This window comes from Macrobrachium nipponense, chromosome 2 (genome assembly GCF_015104395.2).
Source record: "Macrobrachium nipponense isolate FS-2020 chromosome 2, ASM1510439v2, whole genome shotgun sequence".
In the NCBI taxonomy this organism is placed as follows: Eukaryota; Metazoa; Arthropoda; class Malacostraca; order Decapoda; family Palaemonidae; genus Macrobrachium; species Macrobrachium nipponense.
In genome coordinates, this window is record NC_087201.1 from 170,596,941 (window position 1) to 170,609,306 (window position 12,366).

Below are 12,366 nucleotides of genomic sequence, written 5' to 3' on the forward strand. Positions count from 1 at the left end.
CTGTTATCATTATTTACATGGAATAACACTGTCAGTAATTCGACATTCTCAAGCAGTACCTCTCGTTAGGTAAAAATCCCGTCCTGAAAAAATCAAAGAAAGAAAGAAACATATATATATATATATATATATATATATATATATATATATATATATATACATACATATTATATATATATATGTATATATATACTATATATATATATATATATATATATATATATATATATCATATATATATATATATAGTATATATTATGAACGGAATTGTATGAGAGTTGATGATGTCGACCTTTTCTTGCTCCCTTGCCATAGGAAATCAGTTACGACAAAAACACACACATACATACATTCACACACATAAACCTCACACATACACACACACACACATACACACGTATATGCACATACGCTCACAGATACTTTCACTTTTGGATTTCCTTTGATATGGTCCACTCAGTCCCACAGGTGAGATGATATACAGTTCTGACACATTCCCTTGATAGAAACAAGAACATCATTACCAGACGCCAAGTCTAATGAAGTCAAAGAACTACAAAGAGGGTCTTTGGGGTTAGGGGAGAGGGGGTGGGGGTGTTTTTTAGTTTTTTATTGTTGACGTGGTTTTTTTTAGGGGATTGGTGTGGGGAAGGAGAGGGGTAGGTAATTAGTTAGGTAGGTGGGTCCTGACAGTTTAAGGATTTGTCTGGAGTTAGATCAGGTTGGTTTTATTATTTTCGAGGAAGCTGGAGACGAGGGGTTGATGGGGGGTGGGTGGGGGAGGGGGTGTTGGTTACGCTGGCCACTGAAGGCTTTAGGAAACACATATTGCTGCACATAGATAAATAGGCTTCCAAAATATATTCAAGCAATAAATATGATGTGAAAATTACAAACAACGTTTTCATTTGTTTTCTCCGAAGTTCATACGGCTTGATTTCTTTCTTCTTTTTTTTTCAAATGTAGAATTTTAGTTCTGTTGGTGATTTTTACATCAGTCTGTAGTGTCTTGAATGATCGAAAGACATTCCTAACCCTTTTCTTCGACTAGGAATCCTTGTTGTTGTTGTTTTTTTGTTTTTTGTTTTTTTCAGTGTATTTCGAAGCCGAACGAGTGAATTCTCTGGTCCGCAGAGACAGAGCTGAAGGTACACAACCGTAGACAACAGAAAAGACCGTCACATTAGATAAAAACTATCTATATTACTATTGTTAATTTTCTGTCTGGTAGGCCTTTCGTTTCAGAGGCCCGCGGGGGACTGATATAAAAAGATATTATGCCATATTTCCGTTAATTCTCTTGCTACAAACTATGAAGGGTCTATACAGATTAATTTCTTTCGTTTATCACATTTTTGTACATCACTAATTATTGTAATCATTAATATTATTATTATATTCCACTGCCGGGACTATATAGTGAGTCTTCTTTCTTCTTTCTGCTTCGTATAATCTCCGATTAGCTCCGAAAACGACTTGCCAATAGTCACGTGCAAATGAAATATTCTGTAAAACATAACGTGCCAACAGTGACGAGACGACTACCAACAATCCGAATCGTGTGAAGAGACAAAACATCGCTTTTTCACATCTTTATTTTGCACATTTTTTACTCCGGCTGAGCGGTAAAAGTAACGATAAACACGCCGTTTTCATCTACGATTTCCATTAACAACATAAAAACGATTTCACTCTGGAGTGTTCTACATTGTTCACTTCGAAACAATACGAGTCAAACGTTCTTGAGCGAATCCATTGGAGGGCTTGGACTTTCTAATTCTGTAAACACACTCCACCGGGACTTTCCAGAGCTCTGGAAACTGGTGAGAAGCTCAGCACGGCCTGGAACCTCGTCCTTTCCAGCTGGAAGTGGCTGTGGCTATCCGGGGTTCGTCCGGTGAACTTAGGACTGAATTGAGAGAATTAGCGCGAAGACTTCACAGAGGAAGAGTTTCTTTCTATGACTTTTATCGACTGTTTCTTATTTTCACTCGGGCAAAACTGAAGACTACTTCCGATTTACGATTTTGTTTACGTTTAGTGTCTCTCGTTTATGTTTATACGGTATTTTGCCGTCTTTTGCTTAGGTTTCTACGCTCGTCCCGAAGGGGCTGGTGGCACTAAACGCAGCTCCCCCCTTTTGCACCAGAGGCTCGCGGGAATGGTAGTAGTATTAGCAGTAGTAGTAGTCTTCGGTTTGACCTTCAATTCCTTCGCTCTTTCTTCGTCTTGGGGGGGAAAGGCGAGAGGAGGAGCAGGAAGAAGCAGCTCAGCATCATAACCTGTGGACGGCCTCGTCGAGGATGGTCACCTTCTTCTCCCTTCGCAGCGTGGACGTCCTCGGTGGGGGCGGGGGTTCGGGCACGTCTCCGACGAAGGTGGCCCATCCGTTCGGCCTCTCGTTGCCGTCCCCGACTAGTTTCTGGCCCAGGGGGCTCTCGCGGGGCTCTGAAGAAGCCCTGTAGACGTCAGTGGCAGGGTGCTGACCAGCTGTGTGAGGAAGAAAATGGCCCCAAGTGAAAGTTTGTTGTTTACTCAATTTTTTCACTAAAACTGATTAGATCTATAATTATAAGATTTACTGACATCTTTTATAATCTATGTTCGAACAAATTCTTTCAGCATTTCTCCAAAAAAGAAAAAAGAAAAGTTGTAATTTGTGGATTTTTCTCACCAAATCGGGCAACATTTTCATTAAGCAAACCTTTTTTCAAAACATAATCATTAAAATAACCCATAATAAAAGGAATAAATACAATTTCTAAATTTTTATCACCAAATCTAGAATAATTTTTAAGAAGGAACCCTTACCTCATAGGAAGTTTATGAAACTTATCCATAATGGATGGAATAAACTTATGATTTCCAAGTATTTCCCCAAATCTAAGAACATTTTAGCAATGAACCCTTACCTCATAGGAAGTTTATAAAACTTATCCATAATGGATGGAATAAACTTAATACTTTCTAAGTTTTATCCCCAAATCTATGATCATTTCTAAGAATGAATCCTTAATTCATAGGAATTTAATCAAACTTATCTATAAAGGATGGAATAAACTTAATACTTTCTCATTTTTATCCCCAAATCTATGATCATTATTAAGAATGAATCCTTCCTTCATAGGAAGTTAATCAAAGTTATCCAAAATAGAATGAATAAAACCATCATTTATGTACTTTTCTCACCAAATCTAGGAGCATCTCTAAAGAGGAGTTCTTACATCACAGCATATCCATCTAAATCAACCTTGAGCATAAATGTTCCCTTATATCTAAGGGCACACTGATATAAAACGAAGCTGGAGGCTATGAACAAATAACACGGAAAAGCAGTGACGGGAGAAAGAGAACATTGCAAAAAAATGCTGCTTGGTAACTAATCTACACTGACAATGAAAGCTGCATGAATGACATTTTCACATCAACCACCTTTAATTGAGGGAAAATAAAAATAAGATAGAACTTAACATATAGGAGGGGGGGAAGGTTCGCGTACAACTCTGGCTGTCTTATTGGAACGAGCTTTATTTCTTTTAAGTATTTCTTTTCATTTTAGAAGCGTGGCAATAACTTCTAGCTATGGTTACGAAAACATTAATGGCAATGGATAAGGGGATGTTTAGTTGCACGGTGTGGACAAAAGTGCCCAGAAGGAAATTATGCACTGTTACCACTGCACCGAGAAATGCAATATGAACTGACATACCCGACTGTAATGCAGATTCAAACAGAAACTGAAAAAGAAAACTAAACGACAAAAAGAGAACGATTAAGAAAAGAAGGAAACAATCGAAGCTTATGAACACACACAAAAAATCTAATTTATATCTGTCAGTCTGTCTCTCTTGGGCTGTAGCCTTTATTCGTTTATATAAGCAAAAAATATAGTTGTTTTTATCATATATCAATTTAAAGCACTTAATACATACATAGGATTTATTAAAACATTTTAAAAAAATATGAACAATATAAAACAAATAAGACAAAGGCATTCAAGTTTGTCACAGGCATATTACGTAAGGGTCCTGAAGTCACGTTTGATCAACGACAAAGAAAACAACAAAAACAACAAAAACATGAATTTAGATTCTTGGGACGAAAAACATGAACAGACAAAAAGGGACATGAAGAAAAATCCTATACGCCATTGTTGAACTCTAAAAAAAAGAAAAACGAAAGTCAGAACGAATGAAAAAAAAAAAAAAATTAAAACATCCAGAACGACTTACAAAAGAAGCGAGAGAGAGAGTGATTGTTTTGATAATGTCAACAATACTGATTAAACCTAACTATTTTGATTTTTTGGGTTTCTAAAGAGTTCCGATGGTCTCACCAATCGTGGCAACAGACTGTGCCCTTGGGCGAGAGTCGTCCTCCCTCAGGAGAGAAGGGGGCTGTACAGTGAAAGAGGTCTCCCGCTGACATCCCGCGCTCCTTGGTGACCTGAGAAGCAGATGTAAACAAATCACAAACTGAAAAGTCACGAATTGGATGCTGGTCGAATATTGGGACCGGAATGAACACGATCCATTGGAAAAAACTTATATAATATATATGACCTTCATATTTCTCGCCTGTGGATGACCAGTCTAAAGTCAAGCAGATCATAATCTCATGTTTGAAACTTATCGCATACATTACTACAAACATGTTGAATACAAGTCAATGATATGTACTCATAAAACTCATCTGCGCCTCATCGCGTACATATCACAAAGACATCATAAACATATCATAAACTCATGTTTGCAACTTATCACATACATTACTACAAACATGTTGAATACAAGTCAATCAATAATTTGTTGTCATAAAACACATCATCTGCAACTCATCTTATACATACCACAAAGGCATCATAACCAATTCATAAACTCGTGTTTGCAACATATTCCATACATTACTGCAAACATGTTGAATGCAAGTCAGGTACTTATCACAAAGACGAATGCATGTCAATGAGTTTTAGTCATACACTGGATGTGGTTCGATCATTGGAAAACATATATTTGCCAATCAAACTGATAGCAGTGGAAATATATGATGTGCTTTTTTCCCAGCGTGTATATTATCAGTAAAAATATCTGCAACTTATTGTATACATCAGAAATATATTGAATACAACTCAATGACATAATGTGTAACTTATCACATACATGATACAAACTTTTTGAATACAAGTCAACGATTTGCAGTCAAATTTTGGAAGCAGGTCAAACATTGGAAACGGGATGTATGATCCACTGAAAATAAACATATACGAACTAAACTCACATGATATTAACACACATCTACAATGCGTTGCATACAAATCGCACATTTGTTGAATATAAGTGAACGACCTATAGTCACAACTTGAAACGGGACATAAAGATACATTTCCAACCAAGCTGATAGTGAAGAAACTATATGATGTCCTTGATTCTAGTCCGTGGATTATCAGTCTAAAACTCTTGACCACACTATGGCAAGAGAAGTCATAAAAGCATATGCAACTTATTGCATACACTTCAACAACAGGTTGTTTATATGTTAATGATTTGGGGGCCGCAAATCAAATGCTGGTCGAACGTTGGAAACGGGATGAATGTGATCCATTGAAAATAAATATATGCCAACCAAATTAACGTGATATTAACACATACCTACAAATTGTGGCATACATGTCACAAACTTGTTGAATACAAGTCAACGATCTATAACCACAACTGGAAAGAGAATATAATCATACATTTGCAACCAAATTGATAATGAAGAAACTATATGATATCCTTGATTTTGGGTGGATTATTAGTCTAAAAGTCTGTCCACACTACAATAAGATGAGTCATAAATACATAATGTGTAACTTATCACATACATGTTACAAACTTTTTGAATACAAGTCAACAATTTGCAGTCACATTTTGGATGCAAGTTGACCATTGGGAACGGGATGTTTGATCTATTGAAATTAAACATATGCCAACTAAACTGACATGATATTAACACACATCTACAATGTGTTGCATACAAGTCACACATTTGTTGAATACAAGTGAACGATCTATAGTCACAATTTGAAACGGGATATATTCATACATCTCCAACCAAACTGATAGTGAGAACACTATATGATGTCCTTTAATTCTGGTCCGTGGATTATCATTCTAAAAGTCTGTCCACACTGTAGTAAGACAAGTCATAAACACATAATAAACTTATTGCATGCATGTAACAAACATGTTGAATACAAGTGAATGATTTGCAGTCAGAAATCAAATGCTGGTGGATACTGGAAACCAGTTGAGTGCAACCCACTAAAATCAAACACATGGTATGGTTGGTAGCGTTTCGAGTTCACTACTCCCCCAGGACGACGAAAAATTACTGGCTCTTTACCATGATCAGTTACCGCTCCAGCGTGGGGTCCGCGGTGGGAGGTTGAAATCAACATTCTTCAGAAGCTTGAATTTCAAAGTCAGTGACCCTGCGGGCTTGTTCTATGTGGATAAGTTTCATTTACTGAAAAAATAATAATATTTCTAATGGATTTCAGTCTAAAAGTGTGTCCATACTGCAGTGAAATAAACTCGCGGGAAATTAAAATAACTCACTTACGGAACTTTAAGGTGGATCTAAGTAATTGGAAACTATTTTTGATTAAATTCACTTCTCTGATTAATCCCACCAAACGTCCCTAATGAACGTAAATATCATTAACATTCGTGATGTATTGTTTCAAAGTTTAATGTTCAGATACAATCTGTGTATCGTCTTCTGAATTAAAACGGGATTGTTCAAATTTTTGCTGATATTGATGGTTGAATGTATTTTTCACTCATTTTAATTCACATCGCCAGAAGGGAAGGTTGGCAATGTGTTAATTCACAGAATTGCTTATTTTTGCATTATTTCAGATTCAATGACCAAGTGGATTTGAATGTATCTCTGATAACTGTCCTCAAATATTCAGACAGAATCAATATTGTTACAATCTATTTGAGTTTAGTTTCTGCATATACGTAAGTTCTTTTACTGACAAGTTTTATTACCTTGACATTTTTAAATTTAGTGTTTATACAATGTCTATTCTTTTGCTTAAGGTGTCAATTGGCAGATGGACTTGAGTGTAAGGTATTCTCGTAGTAACTTCATTTTTTTTTAAATGGTATTCCGTAATATCAACTGGTTAAGGTGAGTGTTTTTACTCTTCCCATTTTAGTATACCTTATGAACTCACACATCTAATTATCTGCAACTCTTTCTGTTCCTCATCTCTCTAACTTTCTGCTAAGCGAACGTACGAGACATCTATTCGATTGATATTCATTTTCAATATATCAAAATGTCTACTAGACTTATTTCAGAAATGAAACTTCCAGCTATGTCAGGTTTCACCTTACGAATGCCTTCGTTCTTCTTCTTCATCTTCTTCTTTTTTATTCTTCTTTTGTTTTTCGCGTTCCCTCTTCTTTTCCACTCTGATGGAAACCATATATGTATGATTCGCGTTCAAAGTGATCTTTCACCTTCCCCATTACAATATCCTCCACCCCTATGCAAAATTCATCAACCCACACACACACACACACATACACACAACTTGGATACACGTGAAACGACTCCAATCCGTGAATGCAAAATTGTGAAAACCGGACAAAAGCCTGCTATAAGAAAGAGAAATATGTCCTCTTTCCCCTCACATACAAGCACCCCCCCCCCTCGCTTTTAAAGCTTCCTGTAACAAAAGGGGAAATATGTCCCCCTCCCACACATACAGGGCCCCTTTGTTTTTTTTAGCTTTCCTAGGAAATTTTGTCTCCCTCCCACATACAGTCCCCACCCCTTTTTATTAAGAGCTTCCTATAAAAAGGGGGAAATTTGTCTCCTCCCTCACATACAGGCCCGCCCCCCCCCCCCACCCCCCTGTTTTTAAAGCTTCCTAAACAAGGTGGGAAATTTGCTCCTCTTTATTTCCATTCCTCCAGCAGCCAGCTTCCCATTTCCGCGATTGGTTTCGAAAACAATGATGTCCAGGAGTTACTCTTCTTCTTCTTCTTCCCTTTGGCGGTTTTAGGTATTCGAGTCCACTCGACAACCTCGTCGAGGTTATATATCTCGAAAATGGTCATGTTTCTTTCTGCCACGCAAGTTGCAGAATGCTTTTCAGGGCCAGCAGCCATTTTTTTTATTACATTCTCTTTCTCAGTCCTTGCATGGTGGGACGTTTCTGTAATTCATCTTAAGAATTTGTTATTTACCGTGAAAAAATCGTAATACCATAGAATGGAATCTATGAGGTCATTCGGCGCTGAAAGGGAAATTGGTATTAAGGAGGTTTGGAATTTGTGACGGGAGGAAAAACCTATCGAGTTTGCACTGTGAAATAATTATTGTTAGAGAGGGTGGAAAATCAGATGGAAGAAGGTACAGCAAAAGGAATGACAAAAGCTGCTGCTAGGAACCGAGGGGACGCTGCAAGGAGCTTTAAATAATGTTTACAGTGCACCGCGTGAGATGCACTGAAGGCTCTACCCATCCCGCCTACTGGGGAAAAAATCATATTTTACTTCCTGGTAGTTTCTGTCCTGTTTAGAAATACGTGATTTAGAACAAAAAATACATAAATAAATAAAAGATAAAATATAAAATGGTGAATGGAAATTTGTCTAATTGTTTCATTGCTATACAGAAGTGGTTGAAATACGTGGCCCAATAGATTATGTAGCTTGATCAGTCAATAAACGTTTACTATAGATGATAAAAACGAGAGAATAATATCAATGATTACAAAACCTATTCATTAAAATGTATTAAAAAACAAAGCAACTATAAATACCTTTTAACAATGCAAAAGATACCACTCAAATTTGTATAATTTTGTTTGCATTAAAAAAATGGTCTCATGACCAGAGTAAGGACGACGGAAATTTTTTTTTTTTTTTTTTAACATACTGTTAAATTCATTACAACGTTATGGATATTCTGACCAATTAGTTATTGGACGTCCAATAATTCGTTTTCGCGCAAAAAAGCAATTCATTTTTAAACCAGTAGGATGTTCTGCCTAAACAGAATTTATAGGCTACATGCACAAACACACGCTCATATAGATTACACACACAATATATATATATATATATATATATATATATATATATATATATATATATATATATATATATATAAAAAATAGAGAGAGAGAGAGAGAGAGAGAGAGAGAGAGAGAGAGAGAGAGAGAGAGAGAGAGAGCTCTAGACGTAATCGATAATCTAGCAACATATAGGATGCTGAGAATGTACAGCATAGCAGATTACTTGCTGACGATGTTTAAAAGTTTTAATGGTAAGAGGGAAGCCTCTGCTAGACTGTGCAGGATTTGAAGGTGGAATAAGCCTTATGTAAAAGAGGTTCTGAGGACATCTGCCACCGAATGGAACGATACGGTACGAGTGAGTTAGGGGTTTATTATTATTATTATCCGATTCGACTAAGTGTTTTTTTGTTTTTTTTGTGTGGAGTTCACAGGGTTGCATCCTGCCTCCTTAGGAGTCCATCGCTTTCCTCACTATGTGCGCTGTTTCCAGGAGCACACTCTTCTGCACGAGTCCTGGAGCTTACTTCGACATCCAGTTTTCCAGGTTCCTTTTGGGGGACCTTGGTATCGTGCCTAGTGTCCCTATGATTATGGGTACAGTTTCCACTGGCATATCCCATCTCCTTATTTTTATTTTCATGTCTTGATACCCATCGATTATTTCTCTTTCTTTCTCATATTTTTCTAATAATACCTTTCTCTCTGCTACTACAACTGGCGAGTGTTGCGCCGATATTACTCATCAGGAGGAGTCAATTTCGGGGTATTGCTTAAAATTTATTTATTTGTTACAGTAAATGAACAAATATATCAAAACATAAGTAGATATAGTGGCCACTAGATCTTCTTATGTTTTGATCTATTTGTTCATTTACTGTAACAAATAAATATATTTTAAGCAATATCCCGAAATTGACTCGCCAGTTGTAGTAGCAGAGAGAAAGCTATTATTAGAAAAATAGAGAAGACTATTTACAAGTTGAATGCAGCTGATGCAGCAATATCTTTCAATAAGACTTGTTTGAAAGAGGGTCTCCTTCCAATATTATTATTATTATTATTATTATTTTTTTTTTTTTTTTTTTTTTTTTTTTGCTCTATCACAGTCCTCCAATTCGACTGGGTGGTATTTATAGTGTGGGGTTCCGGGTTGCATCCTGCCTCCTTAGGAGTCCATCACTTTTCTTACTATGTGTGCCGTTTCTAGGATCACACTCTTCTGCATGAGGCCCGGAGCTACTTCAGCCTCTAGTTTTTCCAGATTCCTTTTCAGGGATCTTGGGATCGTGCCTAGTGCTCCTATGATTATGGGTACGATTTCCACTGGCATATCCCATATCCTTCTTATTTCTATTTTCAGATCTTGATACTTATCCATTTTTTCCCTCTCTTTCTCTTCAACTCTGGTGTCCCATGGTATTGCGACATCAATGAGTGATACTTTCTTCTTGACTTTGTCAATCAATGTCACGTCTGGTCTGTTTGCACGTATCACCCTATCCGTTCTGATACCATAGTCCCAGAGGATCTTTGCCTGATCGTTTTATCACTCCTTCAGGTTGGTGCTCGTACCACTTATTACTGCAAGGTAGCTGATGTTTCTTGCACAGGCTCCAGTGGAGGGCTTTTGCCACTGAATCATGCCTCTTTTTGTACTGGTTCTGTGCAAGTGCCGGGCATTCACTTGCTATGTGGTTTATGGTTTCATTTTTCGTATTGCACTTCCTACATATGGGAGAGATGTTATTTCCGTCTATCATACTTTGAACATATCTGGTTCTTAGGGCCTGATCTTGTGCCGCTGTTATCATTCCTTCAGTTTCCTTCTTTAGCTCTCCCCTCTGTAGCCATTGCCAATTGTCATCGCTGGCTAGTTCTTTAGTGTGTCTCATGTATTGTCCGTGCATTGGTTTGTTGTGCCAGTCCTCTGTTCTTTCTGTCTTTCTCCTGTCTCTGTATATTTCTGGGTCTTCATCTACTTTTATTAGTCCTTCTTCCCATGCACTCTTTAGCCACTCGTCTTCACTGGTTTTCAGATATTGCCCCAGTGCTCTGTTTTCGATGTTGACGCAGTCCTCTATACTTAGTAGTCCTCTCCCTCCTTCCTTTCGTGTTATGTATAGTCTGTCCGTATTTGCTCTTGGGTGTAGTGCTTTGTGTATTGTCATTTGTTTCCTGGTTTTCTGATCTATGCTGCGGAGTTCTGCCTTCGTCCATTCCACTATTCCTGCGCTGTATCTGATTACTGGCACTGCCCATGTGTTTATGGCTTTTATCATATTTCCGGCGTTGAGTTTTGACTTGAGTATCGCCTTGAGTCTCTGCATATATTCTTTCCTGATCGTTTCCTTCATCTCTTGGTGTTTTATATCTCCCCTCCTTCCATTATTCCCAGGTATTTGTATCCTGTCTCATCTATGTGTTTGATGTTGCTCCATCTGGTAGCTTTATCCTTTCAGTTCTCGTTACTTTGCCTTTTTGTATGTTGACTAAGGCGCATTTTTCTATTCCAAACTCCATCCTGATGTCCCCAGATACAATCCTTACAGTCTGGATTAGGGTATCTATTTCCTTGATGCTCTTACCATACAGCTTGATGTCGTCCATGAACATCAGATGGTTGATTTTGTTGCCTCTTTTCTTGAGTTGGTACCCGGCATCCATCTTCTGTAGTACTTTTGTCATGGGAATCATGGCTACTACGAAGAGTAGTGGGGACAGTGAGTCGCCCTGGAAGATCCCTCTCCTGATATTAACCTCTGCTAGTCTTTTTCCAGAGCTTGTAAGTATTGTATTCCAGTTGCGCATTGTATTTTTGAGGAAGCTGGTGGTATTTTCCTCTGCCCCATATATTTTCAGGCATTCTATTAGCCATGTGTGTGGTATCATGTCGAAGGCTTTCTTAATAATCTATCCATGCCATGCTTAGGTTGGTTTTCCTTCTCCTACTGTTCTTCATTACCATTTTGTCTATCAGGAGCTGGTCTTTTGTGCCCCTACAATTCCTTCTGCAGCCTTTCTGTTGGTGGGGGATGGTGTTGTCTCTCTAGGTAGTTGTATAGCCTTTCACTGATGATACCTGTTAGTAACTTCCACATTATTGGTAGGCAGGTGATAGGCCTGTAGTTACTGGCTATATTTCTCTTACTCTTGTCTTTTTGTACTAAGGATGTTCTTCCTGTGGTCATCCATTTGGGTGCTTGGTGATTTGAGATACAATGTTGGAGTTGTTCTGCTATTCGTGGGTGTAGGGCCTTGAAGTTTTTTAAGCCAGTATCCATGGA

The 12,366-nt window shown here is 37.7% G+C and overlaps 1 protein-coding gene across 1 annotated transcript in view; it reads right to left on the minus strand.

Moving 5' to 3' along the window:
• Nucleotides 1-241: 241 nt before the first annotated feature.
• Nucleotides 242-12,366, minus strand: part of LOC135221374 (uncharacterized) — a 42,576-nt gene continuing 30,451 nt past the window's right edge. The window contains exons 11-13 of the mRNA XM_064259173.1: nucleotides 5,649-5,711; nucleotides 4,337-4,446; nucleotides 242-2,490 (exon numbers count right to left, since the gene is read on the minus strand). Of these exons, the coding sequence (XP_064115243.1) occupies nucleotides 2,276-2,490; nucleotides 4,337-4,446; nucleotides 5,649-5,711 (388 nt within the window). The 3' untranslated portion in view covers nucleotides 242-2,275. The remainder of the gene's footprint in view (nucleotides 2,491-4,336; nucleotides 4,447-5,648; nucleotides 5,712-12,366) is intronic.